General features: G+C 30.6%; 1 protein-coding gene across 2 annotated transcripts; it reads left to right on the plus strand.

Moving 5' to 3' along the window:
* The first annotated feature begins 2436 nt into the window (after positions 1-2436).
* LOC135948733 (neuropeptide CCHamide-2 receptor-like) lies at positions 2437-18156 on the plus strand. 2 transcript variants are annotated; one of them, XM_065498150.1, is made up of 7 exons: positions 2438-3158; positions 7448-7613; positions 8940-9072; positions 9303-9501; positions 16194-16408; positions 16726-16830; positions 16918-18154. In XM_065498150.1, the coding sequence occupies exons 1-7, from the start codon at positions 2648-2650 to the stop codon at positions 17911-17913; spliced, it is 2325 nt and encodes a 774-aa protein (XP_065354222.1). In that variant the 5' UTR covers positions 2438-2647; the 3' UTR covers positions 17914-18154. The 2 variants fall into 2 exon arrangements, with proteins under 2 accessions (XP_065354221.1, XP_065354222.1); XM_065498149.1 differs by having other exon boundaries at positions 2437-3158; positions 16726-18156.
* Positions 18157-19430: the final 1274 nt, after the last annotated feature.

Genomic DNA, 19430 nt, shown 5'->3' on the forward strand with positions numbered 1-19430 from the left:
TCAAAAAATATCATTGTTTAGACAATTACAAAATTAATTATCCCATAGGCTTCAAATTGTGCAGCGGCCAGGTGAAATCTATTTTTTAAGGGCAGATCTATTATACACATGCAGAAATTGTTGTACTAACAAACAAACACATGAAACTTAATTGCTTGTTTTATTACCAAAAAGGTTTCATATATTCATTCATTCATTCATTCCAAATAACTTTCCACACATTCACTGCTGCATGAGGCTGATATAAAATACACTTTTAGACAAACTTACAATACCTATTTACATATGTAAATAAATGTGAGTATTTGTATTAGTTATTAGTTGGGAAGGTGGGGGACGACTTTTACCCGGAAGAAAATTTTACTTTATTTTTGTTTTTATTTAACTTGTATGGCGCCTTGTTAACTGCTTGTGGTAAATATGGCTGATTTTAAAAATAAATAAATACAAGTTTTTTTTATTTACAATATATTTTTATACCATAATGTTTTGGTTTTAGTAAGTTTTAACATATTTATACACCCTCTCTATCTCTTTCTCTCTCTCTGTACCTTACTAACGTATGCCTGCCTCTATAAGATTCGAACATTAGGCCTTGCTGGCCATTAGTTTTAATGTTAAAAGTTTAAAAACACAGATTTTGTGTTGTTTCCATTTTGTTATAGTTAAATTTTTGGGATTAGCCTTTATGTTGTAAGCAATAAGCACAAATTGTGATGATATTTGGATTTGAAACTAAGAGTTTTGTAAATGAAATTTTAAACCAAAGAGTTGTGTGTGGAAAAACAAAGTTATACACAACAATGTGTGCTTTTATTTTTAAGAAATGCGCAAAAAATTATCTCATTATAAATAAGTTTTTTTTGGGAAATTTTATGAAAACAAAAACTTTTGTTGGTCGTTAATTCATATAGAATTAATGGATGATGGCATATACTACGTCTTATTCATTTTTAATGGAGAAATCTACATATTCAGTTTCCGCTTTAAGTTTTTAAAATATAGAGATAAATTTCAAGTTTGTTAAAGAGGTTTGAAAATTTTAGAAATTTTCAGTAATGGTGCTGATACACATGATACATGAAAACAGATTCGTAGTTGCAACCGAATGATTCGGTAGCACGCATAGAAATTTTCGGTTCTATCAAGAGCAAATCAGTTGGTAAAGAAGAATTTTGGTAAAATTTGTTCACTAAGGCAGAATCATTCGATTGGCAACAAATTCAGTTGCCACAACGAATCTCTTTTTTCTGTGCATGTATTACATGCTGTTCCTATAAGGAGCATAGGGCCGTGCAACAGTCATTTGTACACATGGAAAAAAACGATTCATACATAAAAAATACAAAAAAACACTAATTTTTCAAACTAATGCCCTAATTTTGTAATGCGAAACGAAGCGTTTTTTTCGAATAAATTTTTCATTTTTGAATTTTCATATTTTTCAAAACGTATTTTTCGTTTCTGTATATAAAATTGAATTTTATTAAACAGAACAAAACGTTCACAAGCGCTTGAAACATCAAAATCAAACGTTGAGAATTTTTTTTTCGTTTCAATACATTTTTTAAAGAGTTTTAAATTTTCAAAGAAAAACATTTTTTTTACATAAAAAATATAACAAAAAAATTTATTTTCCAAATATGTAAATGTAAAAAAAAATCAAAATGTTTTCAATAAATTTTATTTGTTGGAAAATAAATAAAAATAATTTAATTTATTTGGCAGAAAGTTGACACAAAAACGATGTTTTCAAACTTGGTACCACATCAAAAAATTGACTTGAAACGCAAATATCGTTTCGTTTTTACAAAATGAGGACATAATTTTTAAAAAAAAACCTTCCTTTGATTTTATGTGAGTGATACCCATTTTTGGATTATCATACAGTTCAATTATATATAAATATATCATTCATTCTAATCACATAATCATATAATCATATAATCATATAATCATATAATCATATAATCATATAATCATATAATCATATAATCATATAATCATATAATCATATAATCATATAATCATATAATCATATAATCATATAATCATATAATCATATAATCATATAATCATATAATCATATAATCATATAATCATATAATCATATAATCATATAATCATATAATCATATAATCATATAATCATATAATCATATAATCATATAATCATATAATCATATAATCATATAATCATATAATCATATAATATAAAATATTATCAAATTTGCTAAACAAATTTTGTTTTCAATATTGACATTGGCTAATATATTCAGAAAGTATATTGCAGATTTTTGCAAAGAAAATTTGCATATTGTAACGCTAAGTACTCTAAACTATTTTCTTTTCTTATAATGTCAGTAAATCTTTTCATAAACCCTTTTTAATGGCTTTTCCTCATGTTTTTTTTTCTTTCCAGCAAATTACGTGCAACTTTTCAATATTCAGTATTTACATATTTAATAAAATCCAAAAATTAAGAGCTGTAAATTTAACAAAACTCAAACATGTACAACGCATCCTGTCAGCAACGACAACAACAGCAGCAGCAAAAACAACGACAAGAACAACATATGCCGTCATTTTGTAAATAATTAAAAGGAAAAGCTTATTAAGCGCTTTTAACTGCATATAATTAAAAATCTATGAAAATGTTACTCTTTAACAATGACCCCAATCAAACGTATTCCATTTCATTATCATCGGATGAACTCGAAAGCATGGAGTCATTATCAGCATCTGCAACTGCATCATCATCATCATCTTCATCCTCCCTCTGGTTGCCATCATCAGCATCGTCTGTATCCTCCGACTCAGGGGTATCAGCCATGTGGAATTTTGATAAGTTGCCATCGGCCAAGGCCTTGTTGAATAGCGAATGGTTGCAGCAGAATATGAGTCAAATGCTGAACATGTCCAGCGACAATTTAACAAATTTATTCACCAGCATCCAACAGGAGCCGGTGCCACAATCACAACGATCGCCCATGCCACTGTTGGCCACATTGACCGTCTGTTATACGCTGATATTTATTGCGGGCGTCCTTGGAAATCTCATAACATGTATTGTGATATCTCGTAATAAGATTATGCATACGGCAACGAATTTTTATCTCTTCAACTTGGCTGTATCCGACTTGATACTACTGTTGTCAGGTGAGTGTCTTACTGCTGGCTTTGGCATTATTATTTGAGCATTAATTCAGTGAATGTGAGTAGATTAGAAGAGAAATGAATTCTTTATGAAATATGTCACTAGCTGCTAATGACTGTCATTAGTCAGCCATGTAATTGCCGCCGTCATCATTTCCTTTGCAAATACCACTACTATTATTTTTATTATTATTATTATCCTTTGTTTAGCTGTGTGTATAGTTAGGTGGGACGGTGCGTGTTTTTAATCCTGTAAATTGTTGCGTGTTCTACTTGTTGAATGCTTATCGTAAATTTTGTGTTACCAAATAACAAAAAAGACACAATTTGTATATTCACTGTAAATGATAGAACAACAAGATAGGAAATGTTTTTTTAACATGGCTACTCAAAGTTTTTTTTTAATATTTTTCTATTGGTACCTTACAGGAAGTCAATAAATATTGTATTTTCGTATTCAAACCTATCACCTACATTTTTCCGTATAGATTTTAGACTATATTTTAAATTTAGGAAAAATAGGCTTTAGCTTTAGTACAATTCATGCTGAAAATCAGCATGAATGTTTGACTCTCGCTTACTAAGAAGCTGTCAGGTAAGCAGCATTTTTGTTTACAATGTTTCAAATAAAATTACAAAACTAAATACATTTGTATTCATGATGTAGAGAACAAATATATTTGGTTAGCAACGCACACAATATGAACGCCATGAAATGTTTGAGTTCTTTCATGTTGTAACTACTCAACAAATTTGGACTGTAGAAAAGTATGAATACTGAAAAAGAATATAAAGGTACAATACTTGAATAGACAGAAGAGGGAATGGATAGACGGGTGGGGTGGCCTAGAAAAATGACAAAATAATTTATTTAAAATAAGCCCACTAAATTATCAAAGAAAAACTCTCACAAATATCTTATTAGCATGGAATGGAATTATTTATTTATTTATGAATATTACAAGGACATTGCAATATAATAATTTAAAATAATTGAAAGTAAGACTAAAACCCTGAAATATAAAATATAATAATAATATTAATAATAAATTCTTTAAAAATTACTTTGTTGTAATTATTTTCATTAGTAACTTTATTGTTATTCAATTAATAATAAAAAGCAACAAAAACGATATTAATATGGGTTAGGGAAATTTATTTCAAGTGCCATGAATAAATAAAAGTTTTTATTGTATGACCTTCGCTGCTACTTTGTCAAGGTGGATACGAAATAGAAAACCTCAGTGAGATTTCATAAATTATTAATAGATATAAAACCTACAGCACTAAACTATGTTTCAATGTAATTAAACTATTAGTGAACGTTGAAAACTAGCAAAATTATAATATAACACCTTAAAACCAAATGACAAAATTTGAGCAAAATCGGATAACGTTTAGTCTAGAGTATGCAAAACCGAAGCCGAAAACCGGTCAACCGGTTTTTTTCATCATTGTAAACTCCATCGGTTTCGGTTTTTTGACAAACCGGTTTTTGTAAGACGGTTAACCGGTTTTAATGAAATATATTTTCTAAAGCTCATTCAAACATATTTATGAAAAACTTTGTAACCATTTTTAAAAATATTTATTTATTTTATAGAAAATTGTAGCATTTGACAACATTTCGTAAAAGATATAAAATAATTGCATAAAGAATTCAAAAATTATTAAATTTCCATTAAATAAAAATTTAATATAAACCGGTTAACCGGTTTTTTTAAAGACGAAAACCGCTTAACCGGTTTTTTCAAAAGCACACTTTTTCGGTTAAACCGGAAACCAGTTTTTTGGACACTCTAGTTTAGTCCCGGTCCACACTGTGAAACATTTACTGCAAAACATTTTTAAATTCTCTTTTGAAACTGCATTCGTGTTCACGCAGTGAAGTTTTTGCTTTTCAGTTTTTGACTTTTCTGTACAGAACGAATAAATGTCAACATAAACTTCTTGTATATGAAACAGAGAACCCTTTTCAATTCCTTTTCCCTTTCATCAACAAACTTAAATGTTTTGCAGAAAATGTTTCACAGTATGGATGGGGACTTAGAGATTGAAAATTATATTATTTTTTGTTTTAGTCGCAATAGTTAATTGAGGACAAAATGTTAACAAATAAATTTATTTTATATTTTAAATTCCTTTATGTACTTATAAGCCATTAACTAAGCTGATTCTCAACCGATTTTAATTTTTAAAACTGATTTGAAAAGAAGAAATTGTGGCCTTTCCATGGTATATTTACTGTTACGTTTTAACCTTTTCAAAACGCTGGTTTATTTCCTTTAAATAAACCGGATACTTTTTTTCTTTATTTATTCAAATGTACAACAACAAATAGTCACTCAATGTTTTTTATACACGTGTGTAAATTCGCAGAAATACAGACACAATTTATAATGTACACGAATTTACTTGAAAAACACAACACCCTTTAAGGCACTCAGTTGATGTTTATTCGAAAAGCGTCTCTGATAAACTGACTCACGACTGTAACCTCTGCCACTATTTATAACACTGCCATCTGCACTCTAGATTGTTCTTTAACTGTCAAAATTCGAATATTCTAGATCTTACTAATACATACGCCATCTGTGTTGTTTTTTGTTTTCACCATTTTCAAACATTGATTTAAAAAGAAAGTTTATTTATCCGTAAAACGCAATATTGTTTTTAAAAATCTGGAATTTTTTCAAATATTTAGCTTTTATTTTGAAACATTGGCAACTTATGGATTCCGAGCCAAGAGAACTGATCAACTTTTGAGGCTAAGAACGAATCAAGCTAATTTTGGACACTCTGTTCTAAGGTGAAACGTATCCCAGAGAGAGCGGTTGATCGAAACAAATAGTAGTCGAACCCAACCATTTCTTTCTAAATATTGCACTTTTTAACAGGTGGACGAGCGTTACCATATTACGGTTTCATATCTGGACACATATTCTGTTTTCGTTCAATACTCGCTTCAAGCGAAACATCAAAATACTTTGCAGTTTAAATTATTTCAAAACAAACACTAACATTGTAAAAAAAAAACTTAAATCAAACAGTATGGGTGAATTCCAAAATGTACAGTGAGTGTCACTCAAAATCGTACAACATATTTTTTTTGTTAAATATTATGAAATTATACAGGCAATAATAGGTGATTATATAAAAAATTAAAAGTCATTTTATTAAAAATATGTATTTCAACAAAAAAGTTAACAAAACCTCAATTCGTTAAAAAAATATTTATGAAAATTAAAGAACATCACAAAATTCATATTTCACTTAAATTCGTACAATTATATTAAATTATAATTAAAACTTTAAAAATTAAAAAAAATGTTAATATTAAATAATCCGAATACTTTGTAGGGTATCATTTGCTATTTTTTAGTGCCTTTACGAGTTTAAATGAAGCGTTGATATTCTGGGCACTGACAGTCTTACCCCATTTTTTTATTTGTGGATAAGGGCAATTAAAATTATACCCAATTTTCTGATAGGTAATAGCACACACAATATAAAAATAGCATTTTAAAATATTTCCAAAACATCAACTTTCTAAAACTAATGAATAAAATTTGACTACGATGGTGTACGATTTTAAGTGACATTCACTGTATGTATGCAATGCAGTAATATCTTTATCAAGACAAAGCATGCAAACGCGTAGTTAAAATTTAAAAAAAACGTATCATACTACCTGTTTTTACTTTTTCATATATTTTGCGATATGAAACATTATCAAATTTTACACGGTTGCGTTAAGAATCGCTCGACTTTTTAAGGTTGCATTGCATATATACATTTTGGAATTCACCCTATGATTTTTATTTTTCGTACATTTTTGTAACAAAGTTTAAACGGTTGCGTTTAGAAACGCATATCCTTTTTAAGTTGCTTTGTAGACAGACTTTTTTAATTTAACAAGCTTCAGTTTTTAAAATATATCAATATAAAATCATTATTACAATGTTTTACAACGTTTAGTCTTATAAAAATTATCTAATATCAAATATAAATTTATTGAAATAAGTAATTACGTTTTTTTTCATAAAATATTGTGAACGTGCCTTTATACAATATTTAAAGCAAGGTCAATTTGTGCTTCAGTTTGTTGTCACATCAGCTTGAGGTAGCACTCTAGAACTTTCTTTACCATAAATCTCTACAAGTTTTTTCTATCTTATAAGTTAGTTTGCTGTTAAAAATATTTCTAAAGAAACTTTACTTCTCTCTACTTTTTCTCTTTAGTTCTTCATTGTGTAATTTTATTCATACATGTCTTTTCATTTTTTAAATAGGTATGCCTCAGGATTTATACAATCTATGGTATCCTGACTCATATCCTTTTACCGATGTCCTGTGCGTTATGGAAGGTGTCTTGTCGGAGACAGCTGCCAATGCAACTGTATTGACTATAACAGCCTTTACTGTTGAACGTTATATAGCCATCTGCCATCCATTTCGGTAAGTAGAGAAATAATTCTGATACATATTTTTCAAATTGACAGTTACAATCAGCTTTACTTGTGTGTCTGTATGTAAGTCTCACTCTCTCTCTCTTTATGTATCTTCACTAGACTGCATTTATGTAGTATATAAATAAATAAACAAATAGTACATGGTTGACCAACACATTTGTACATTTGTTTTTGTTCATACTCATGAACATGAAAATCATTGCTAAGGATAAAAAGAGACTCATTTTTTATTACTTTTTTAATTGGCTTTAAATTGTCGTAAGTATTTTTAAAATGAACAATTAATAACCGCAGACAGCTACAGACATAGGATTTGATTGCATTAAAAAATACATTTATTTATACATATGGGCAATTAAACAAGAATGACAACCACGACTGAAAAAACAAAAACCTTTGAAACTATACACCCCTAATATATAGCAGACTTGTGCGTGTTCCCAAATAAAATTAAAGTTTAATTCTAGTATTTAGTGAGCTCAAAAGATAAAAAGTATTTTTTACATATTTCTGAGAAAGGAAATTGTTTCCTTGCCGATTTGATATTAGCTAGTTTTTATAAATAACCATTTATTATCACACAATATATTTTATTTTTAAACTGTTTTTGTTTAAAAGTAATAAACTACAAACCATGAAATTAAGCTGTTGCATATGGCTAAACATTTTCCAATTAAACTTTTACAAACATTTTTTTTGTGTCAATTACATTTGCAATTTGTTTGTTCTGAATTTGAAACTGAATATATTTTTACATACATATGTAGATACTACCCGGCCGTTCTAGAATACTATCACGAATTACTGATTTTACCTATCATTTAGGGTGACAACTAGTTACGTAACTAGCTACTTGACTAGTTATTATAACACATAACTGTTTACATTAACATTTACGGGTGCTAATAAACATAAATAGTCAATTAAAATGACTTTTCACAGACAGTCCAATAACTATACTATAGGTTACTTAGAGATACTAAAGTGACAATTGACTTTACACTAGGCTACATGAGATGTTAGTATAATTAACCAATTGACTTCTCTCTGTACTACAAAGAGCACATACCTGTCAAATGTTTCCAAAATATATAAATTGGAGTTTGCCAAGTGATCAGACATTATTGATAATTACTGTCTATAAGGGATACATTGACTACTTGCTTAACTGCTGGGTATCTATCTACATGCATACACATACGTATAATATAGATAGATATTTATAAATCCTATTTTTATTTTTTACACTTAACATTGAATTTCAATATTTATTTTGTGTGTTTATTGTTTTTGTTGTTTTTCTTTTTTCCAGCCAACATACCATGTCGAAATTATCACGTGCTGTTAAATTTATTTTGGCCATTTGGTTAACGGCTTTTGTTTTAGCTCTGCCCCAGGCGATGCAATTCACTGTGGTGCCACAGCATGGTGGTACAGCATGTACGGTAAGTATTACAGAAAATAGCAACAAACATAGAAATGAAATTGTTGCAACATATTGGTGTTTCAACATGAGCTGTTATTTAAAATACATATTATTTATAAATTCTGTTGATTTCTAACTAATTTCGTTAGAATTTATTTATATAGAATTGTAACACCTCATAGTTAAACACTTATGTGTATAATTTATATGTAATGAATAGAATTTAATATAAAACCTTTTCTAATGCAGATAAATAATGACTTCTTTGCACATGTTTTTGCGGTATCGGGTTTTATATTTTTTGGTGGACCTATGACTGCAATTTGTGTCCTTTATGTGCTAATAGGAGTCAAATTAAAAAGGAGTCGCCTGTTGCAAGCCGTGCCCAGAAGATGTTACGATGTCAATCGGGGTATTAGTGCACAAACTCGAGTCATAAGAATGTTGAGTAAGTAAAATGCATACATACAAATGTATGTATGTACTTATAAATATTATTTTACTTTTTGCACTGACTTCATATGAAATCCTTTAACAAAAACAGTTTCTCTAATATCTACTGAAATATACATATTGTGTGTAATATGTATTAGAGAAAAAAATCAAATACAACGTACCAAACCCAATATACAAATATCTACTAGAATTTTTTTTCTCAAGTTCCTTATAAACTGTTCTAAGTCTATTACCAACATAGATTGCAAAATGTAATAAATATTAAACAAAAAATTCATACATATTTATGTAAATGTTCATACGTTGGTTTGTTTAACATGTTGCGAACACTGCGAAATTTTTCCTTAGAAACTTGAAGGAGATTTTCTTTTAGACATGGCTCCATACAACATTATTGCTATGTACACACAGGCATACATAAATACATATACATATATGTATATGTATTTGTTCATATCTGACAAATACAAACATACAATTTATTCAATGTAAAATATTATGGTGGTATCATCAAATCCTTAGAAAAACTACAGACATCACTTTCAAAACAAAAATTCTATTACAGTTAAATAAATGTAGAGATATTCTTTATATGTATATAAAAGTTAATGTGGTATGTTTATTTGTTTGTTTGAAGTCCATAATCAGTGTCTTGCTTTGTACCAAGAAGGAAGGCGTGGCATCAGCCATACAAAATAAATCATTATTAGCGAATATCTTGCGAACTGTAATAGTAATATATGATGATATATTTGGTACATAGTTAGGCTGAAAACGGACGGTATTGTATTAGTGGGCGTGGCACTTCCAATATTAAATAGTTATTTTCAAATATCTGAATAACTACAATTGCGAAAGCATGTGAACTTTGTAAACATCCATTTTATATCACTTCACGAAGTTTGTTTAATGAACGTGATCGGAACAAGCGGTATAGCCCCTCCCATACAAAGTAAATAACTACTTTTGAATTACTAGAAAACTATAATATCGAAAGTCAGCAAACTTACTCCGAATCACTCTCTTATTATACCCTTCACCATGAGTGGCAAGGGTATATACATATAAGTTTGTCATTCCGTTTGTAATTTCTACATTTTTCATTTGCGACCCCACAAAGTATATATATTCTGAATCGTTATAGATAGCGGAGTCGATATAGCCATGTCCGTCTGTCCGTCTGTCCGTCTGTGTGTTGAAATCAACTTTCTGAAGCCCCCAAATAACTTACATACACGAATGATACATCAATATCTCCGAAATTCTTCTGGCTCAGTTGCTATTTAAAATCGAGAAAATCGGTCCACAAATGCCTGAGATATAAGGAAAAAACCAGGACAACCTCGATTTTTTACCTATTTTTGACCCATATCTGGATTACTAAATCATTAATATAGACAATATGGATATCTAATGATAGATATTTCAAAGACCATAGTAAGTTGGACCTACAATGGGTCAAAATCGGAAAAATATTTTTTAATCCAAATTTTGTTTCACTAAATATTAAAAAAAATTTTAAAACTAACTAAAATTAGCTGAAAAGGGGCGGGATCGCATTAATAGACATTGATTGATCTGAAGAATTATAACAGTTAAAGCCTCTAAACTTGAGTTATTTTGTTATCATTGTACCTAGCTGAAAAACAATGGGTGAGATTAGAACAGTGAGCGTGGCACCTCCCATGCCAAGTAATTAGTTATTTTGTCTGTTTTAACACACGACAATTTTTCTTGAAGCAAGTCTCGCACATAAATTCTGTGTTCAATTTTGTATGTCAAAACCTAATATGACGCCATAATGAGAATGTAATAATAAAAACGAATTGAAGTAGATTTTCGGTACAAGCAAGTATGCCTTATGCCTTATTTTCCATCTCTCTCTCCCCTATAAAAGCGGTCTATAGAATATCTCAACCACTATAACGAAAGTCTTAAAACTTTGTGTAAATAACTTTAATGCCAGATCGGAACAGTGGGGTTGACCCCTCTCATACTAAGAAAATATTTATTCTCATAACTTGAATGATTTTGTTTTCATTGTAAGTAGTTGGGATCAAAGTGGGCGGAATTCAAACAAGGGATATACATATATAGTCGCTCTCATAGAAAGCTAACATTCATTAACGAATATTTTGGTAACTATTTTAGTCAGAGTTTTCAAACTAAGAATATGTATATGGAGAACTATAATAGTTTAATACTCAATAGTTTGGAATGCAAATGGAGATGATCTTTGCGGTGGGCGTGATACCTCCCATACCAAGGACATAGTTAGTTTCAAATATTTGAAGAACTTTAATTTTGGGAGTCTTTGTGGAAAATTATTTTGATACCAGTCTAAAGTGAGCAACTATTTTAGATGATATACATTTTTAACTACAAATAAATGGGTGAGTTTCCGAGAGCAATTTTTATCAGTGTGATTTCCATTTAACTTATTTGATAGCTAATAATAAAATACTATTATGTTCGTACAATTCGTATGTTTACTTGTGATAAGCATTATATACATACATACAAATATAAACGTGCGTAGAATGTTTTTAGAAACTCTCTATGCTGGTTGACATGTCAAGAATGCATTTTTAACATTTCTTCTTAAATTCTTTATTTTAAATATGTTGAAAAACATAAATTTCTTAGACATTTTGCAGTATGTATATATTTTCAACAGCACCCAGCAGTTCTAGAAGACAGTACCGAACTAGTGATTTTACTCATCATTTATTTTGGAACTAGTTACTGCAACAGCTACGTGACTAGAACTGTATGATAATTATATCAACAGCATTCGTATAAAACCAGTTTGTACGAATTACTCACAAAACGTTTAAAGTGACTACACACCAGATTACTTAGAGACACTTAAGTGGCAATTATCTTAACGCTAGATTACTTGGGATATATAAAGTACAAATAACCAAAACATATGAATTGGAGTCAGCCAAGTATAAGGCATTTGTGACAATTACTGTCTTAAAGGGATACATTGACCACTTGCTTAACTGCTGGGATGTAAAGAACATGTAGTAAAAAGTCAATACCAGTAATTGTATTTGTTTAAAAAGAAACGCAAATAAACATATTCTAATAATCGTGTAAATTTGTGTAAATATTTTAACACTCATCCAAAATACACAAACAATTTATATTAACGAGAGATAGCAGTCTTGCTATTTGGATCAACAGAAATGCAAATACAGCTCATATTCAAAGCAAAGAATGTTATCTAACAGATTTTATTGTTTTCCCCGAACAGAAGAAAATTTTTAATAAGAATTAAAGGAGCAAAACAATAAAGATAAACAACAATAAATATGATTTATGAAATATAAAAATAATCAAATTAATACATAAATAAACAAGGTAGTGGGAAAGTGTTGTTGTGTAATGTTGTTTTAATCACAAAGCACGGCAATATCAACGACATAGTAGATGTGAAATTCGAGTAAGAATTACCACAATTTATGGATTATAATTGTAATTGTTATGTTTGTAACAGAACCGCTGTATCATTTGTGGTATTTTGTAACACATGGAGTTTTCTGTTTATGCATTAAGATGTTTGTATATCCTGCTACGATATACATATGTGGGTGTCCTTAAAGCAATAAAATCAAGAGGGCGTATGTGTGCAAAATACTACATAAAATCCTTTTTTTGAAATGACACATGTTTGGCAAACATATTTATTGTCATGACAGATATTACTGAAACCCACTTATTAAAATACATAATATGTATTTATGTATGGTTTGATTTGATTTTATAATCATATTTTCTTGACAATAGCCCTTAAACCTTAAACACTTCCTTTTAATCTAACGGCTGAAAAACTTTTTGTGCAAATTCTAATGTATTGTAGATTTCAAACGGTACTTAGAGACAGCAACAGAATGAAAAACTTTTCTTTCAAAGGACACATGTCAGCTTAAGTGTCACATTTAAATAATATCAAATGGTTTCAAAAGCACCAGAAATATTTATGTAGACGACTACATTTATACATTATTCAATTGGATTTTACGGCACCAGTTTAAATTTCTTTACACTTTAAACACCTACACTGCATAAACTGTCTGCACAAGTGGCAGTTTTCTACTTTTTTATATTTGATTCTCAATCAAATATAATTGATTCGTGCGAAATAAGTGATAAAGTCTCATTTTCTTTAAAATTTTGTAAACAAAATTTTCTTTACTATAGTAAAGCTTACCTGAAGAAAATTCAAAATTTAAAGCTCTTATTCATAATACATTTTTGATTTTATTAAATGCTAAACAACTCAGTCTCTTATCAAAAACCTAATTCATTAGAATATGTTGCAATGTATTTTGTTATTGTAACAGTTACATATATGTGTAAAAATAGCAAAATTTTGTTTAATTTTTTCATTAACATTTCTTTCTCCCTCCGTTCTCTGTATTTATTCTACGGTTTACAAAACTGTCACCATTTTTGACAGCCCAACTAAAATTTTTGAGCCACAACAGCAAAATTCGGTAATTTAAACTGAACTAATCCTGGGATTTTCCTCGAATGAAAAAAAATGTATTATTTCCCTGGCGTGGAAAATGTCCGGGAAATTAGGAAGCTTACTCGTATACCGAAAAACAATCTGTCCCCTTTTATTGCAAAAGAATAGGTTAATTAAATTAACCTATTCTTTTGCAATAATGAATCACAGGTTTTTGAATAAAAAATTATTTTATTTTTCAATATCCTTCAATATCCTTTGAGCTATATGCACATCGTTTCTCCAGTTTTTGTATCTCTTCCAAAAAATAAGATTTGTTGAGGTCATCAAAATAGGATTTTTTTATGGGATGATTTCATTGTTAGAGTCTAATATCTTTCCATCGAGACATTTCTTCAGGTTTGGAAACAAGAAATAGTCACTCGGTGCTAAATCCGGAGAATAAGATAAGAAGAGGGAGAATTTCGTAACATAATTCATGGATTTTTGCCATGAACACTGCACCCGATTGTGAGTAAACGAGGCAGCCATCTTGCGGAAAGCTTTCTCATACCCAAGTGATCATTAACAATTAAAAACATTGAGCCCTATGAGATGCGTATGGCTACCACAATCTCTCGCACTTTCAATCTCCCATCGGCCAACACCTTATCATGATTTTTTCATGCTTGTACGGCCACAAAAATGCTCTTAAACAGACGAAATTCACTTTTTTTAAATTTTTCCTCAAGACGCAAGGTAGTCTGCTATCAATGGCTGTCAAACGCAAACTCATTGACGCAGCTTGTTCAAATTTCGACAGGAGTCAACTGACAGATGCCTGTTGACAGGAGCAATGTTACCCTTTCAGAAAGTCCCACCCTCGTATGTATTTATAGTACTAGGTTTTAGCATTATCTTCTCTTTTAATTTAATTTTGAAAATCTTGTCTAAAAGAAAAGTTTTTAATTGTAATTTGTTTTTATTAACAATCAGTTTATTTATTGTATGCACATGTAAATCAGTTTATGTGTTGGGATGTACGTTTTTATAGCCTTCAAAGAATCATCTTCTTCTCAATGTATTTGTCAAGTGAATTAAAGAGACGTGTGTGGTGTTGCCTTTAATTTGATTGCAAGTTGGAAAATATTCTTTGTTTTAAAGTAATTTTGTTAATAATATAATTTACTGAAATAAAACAATAACAAAACCAAAATAATAGACAAAAACAAATCTAATGACAAGTCACTGCACTGTTTAAGGCTTGAATGTTCACTTGGATGTGATTGTTCGTAAAAAAAACACACACAAACCAACAAACACTTATTGTGCTGCTTGTAAGTAATTGTTGTCAAAGAATAACAACAAATTGGATGTTTTGAGTTGCTCTTGTTGTTTTTGACAACAACCCAGATTTAGTTAGATTTCCAAGATACAATTTGTTCAACTACGAATAATAAATATTTTTGCATTTATTCTGTTTTCATGTGTTTGTTTGCCTTTTTGAGGGTGAGGGAGATACGAATTTGAGAGAATTTCAAAATAAACCAAAATAGAGTAAAGTATTAAATGAAATTTGTAATGAGCCCTTAATGCACTCTCGTCTATGACAGAGATTCCCAAACATAGGGCACTTGTTAAACCAATGAAAGTGGAATATATGTTTTTAGCCAGTTCCTAGTATCTTAATTGAACAATTATTTAAGAAATAATCACATTTGATATAGACATTGTACATTTGTTATGTAACTAAGTAGTTGTAGATTTGGAATCTCTGTTCTTTCGATTGCTATCGGTTTGATAGTATCAAAGTATTGTATATATTGTATGTATGAGTAAGTGTAAATATGAATGCTATAGTGTGGTATGTAGGATTATTTGCAGCTACAGCAGCAATTGAGACATGTTTGAGTGTGTCATAAATTTTTGAACAAACGAACCTCAATTGTGTCAGTAACAGTTTTTTTTTCAACATTAAAACAAGTGATTTTTTTTTGTTGTTGAAAGAAACTGCAAGCCACAATAAGAAATACAAAAGTACACAGCTACCGAAAGCACGAATTATTCAAGTATCTTACAAATGTGAAATGTACAAGTTTATAGTGTTTTTGCCAGGCACAACTTTTCCTTTAGCCAATACATTCATAATAAGTTTCTGGACTGTGACAGTCAGTTATTGAGAAAGTTTATTAATTTTATATTTAATTTTTGTTGTTGTTTTGCAGTTGCGGTTGCTGTGGCATTTTTTCTTTGTTGGGCACCATTTCATGCTCAACGTTTGATGGCGGTGTATGGTTCTACATCTGGCATTGATTCAGAAGTTTTCAATACCATCTATTATATATTGGACTATACATCGGGTGTATTGTACTTTCTGTCGACCTGTATAAATCCGCTACTCTACAACATCATGAGCCATAAATTCCGTGAAGCCTTCAAGGTAAGATTCCGTCAGCATGCGCTATAAAATATAAATCCTTAACACTTTTGTTCTGCTTTTCCATTATCTTCTTTTCTGCTACCATCTAACTCTTCATTAACTAACATTGCAAAATTGGAATGGATAAAACAAAATTTTCATTTATTTACTTAAAAATCGGGCACAAAATTAATTCTTCACACAAATTGGTAACTGATCAAAAATGTTTTCTGCATGTTTCAATTTCATTTAATTGCAACAATGGGTGCATGTCGGGATGGGGTTGTATTTTTGTTCCTTCTTTGTCTCTCCCTCTCTGTTTTGTTTATTTTCTGTAGGTTACCCTGGCACGGCATTTCTTATCGGGAAAATACCAGAGTCAAAATCACAATTATAGTGCCCTTTTGAGGCAGAATGGTTCGCTGCGCATGCATCATACCACGGTGAATAATAATGCTCTTGAGCACTATAGCTCATATCGTGTTGTGCAATTGCAATGTCGTGACCCAAGCCATCATCTTTCTCTACAGGATAGCATAAGGACAACAACGACGACGACAACCGTGAACAGTGGCAATGGCAGTGGAATCGGAGTGGCGGGCGGAGCCGGAGGCGGAGCAATTGGAGCAGGCGGCAGTGGTACTGGTAGCGGAAATTCTACAATTATCGGTGGCCATCATCATGGTCATCATCAGGGTTGCAGCAACAGTTGTAGATCTTCACAGCATCGAAATCGCTGTGCATCCATGGGTTCCCAATCGACACTACTTAACTCACAAATAGGTCCCAATACCCCAGCTCAACATCGACTGCTACAGACGCAGATTTCTCAATTGTCCTCGGTGGGCGATGCAAACTCCTTAATGGAATGTGATATGACTGGCGTAAGCACAGCTTCACAGTGCCATCATCCCTCAACCGCCTACAGGCTCAAGGAGATGCGCAGACAGCGTTCCAGAGGCAATGATGACTGCCACTCTATAGACTCATCAGCCCCGTCCCATAACTGGAGAGATGACACTAAACGCTGTGTGTCTATGCACGAAACAGAGCTGTACACAAAACCAATGGCTCCCCACATAATGGCGGCCACGCTGGTGGCAACACAACCCATACAACCTATGCACTCGATAGCTGAACTCAGTCTGGAGAGACCCACGAGGTCAAGACTTAAGTTATCACGCATCATTACGAGACGCCAACAAGATGCTTTTGCACTGCAATCTAGTCCTAGAGTAGAGCTAATGAGGCCGCAATATAAGGTGGACAAGACATCTGTGAAAACCATCAATTCCCTGGCCGATAAATTCAAATGGCGGACTAAACGAAAATTACCCAAAAAACGAACACCACCCACACTAAAGAATGGCGAAGAGTACGATGGCTCTACAAGCTTGGGCCCCCCCTTACCCACGACGGCCCTAATGAAAGTCGTTTACACTACGGCGGCGGGAGCAGATCTTGAACCAGAATTAACCCTCAACACAGATGGTTCGCTGGGCTATCGTACTCCACATGCGTTATGATGACACATCAATGAATTGTCACCACTGAAGATTAATGAAAACTTGAGCCATGAAATGGACAAAGAAGAATACGAATTGAATCAATTTAGATAAGACTGCTAAGACAAACAAACAAAACAAAATACAAAACAGTAAATTAATGTATAAAAGCATACAAGGAGATTGTGATGTTCAAATGTCCAAAATTCAAAATGAGATTCTATTTTTTTTTTTTGGTTTAGTTTATTTATATTTTAACTAGTTGGCTGCTAAATACTTGTAACTCTTGATTTAGTTTAGAAACAAATTTCAACAACCTTGACTTTGACTTAACAAAGACAAGAAAAAAATATATACATCTAACGACAATAAATTGTCATAGTTTACAACAGATAATAATGTTTATTCAACAAAAAAAATGCTTTTAAGCATCATCAAAAAATATCTATTGTGATTTCATATGCACACATACATTCGTACTTATAAAGTGAAAGTGGCAAATTAGTCTAAAAATTTATAAAAATTCGCTAGTGTTGATGAAAATTTATTGAAGCAGCCTTTTTGTTTAATTAATTGCTAAATATTTAAGATTTATAATGCAAAATGGAATCGTAGTTTAAATTAAATTTCCACAATTCCTTTAACCCCTAGTAACACAAAGGCTGGTTATGTATTAACTAATAGTTATACTGACAGTTTTAATACAAAAATAATTTTAACCGACGCATAACCAGAGTTCGAGTTAATGGGGGTAAGAAGTACTTTAAAACGGAAATTAACTCATTGATTGATACTTCAAGAACAAATTAAGGTTTTTGTTTGCAGACTTACACCTACACATTGTGTTGAACAATATTTCTATAAATAACAACGTGTTTATTAACATTATTAACATAAAATATTATTTTTATGAACTTTATTGCTGCCGCCCACAAATAAGCCATTTTCACAAACAAATTTAAAGAACATTTAAATATAATTTCAACCATGAGTAATTTTCTTTGCCTTTCCGTAAATGTAATAAATTTACATGCAAGAAACTCAAAGTGACTTTTCATTACAATGACATTCATCGAATTTGCTCAACTTTTAAAGTAAACCAAACATATTCTTAAAAATGTGGATATTTTTATTGAACATTTCTATAATAAATTTATACTATTTCCGCTTGTTTTAAGAATTTAAAAATTTAAACAGTTTTTATGAAATTTTAAATTAATTATAATTGAACTTTTAACACTGCATTTATGTATGTACAAGAATATCAATAATAAATCTGATGATTTGTGATTATATCTTCGAATTAATTATTCAATTTGAGCTTAATTCACTAAAATCTTAATGCGAGTTAAAAAATATCAGCCACTCATTTCATAAAACCATTCCCAAAATCGAATTGTTAAGCGTCATTGAAAGGCTTCTATTTGAATGGAATTTATTCATTGTTGAATTAATTCACAACTGAATTCATTCAACCTTTAAATGATTCCATTAAGAATTAATTCCATAAAGAATGAACTCTTAAATGAATGAATTCA

Source organism: Calliphora vicina, chromosome 1 (genome assembly GCF_958450345.1).
Source record: "Calliphora vicina chromosome 1, idCalVici1.1, whole genome shotgun sequence".
NCBI classification, from domain to species: Eukaryota; Metazoa; Arthropoda; class Insecta; order Diptera; family Calliphoridae; genus Calliphora; species Calliphora vicina.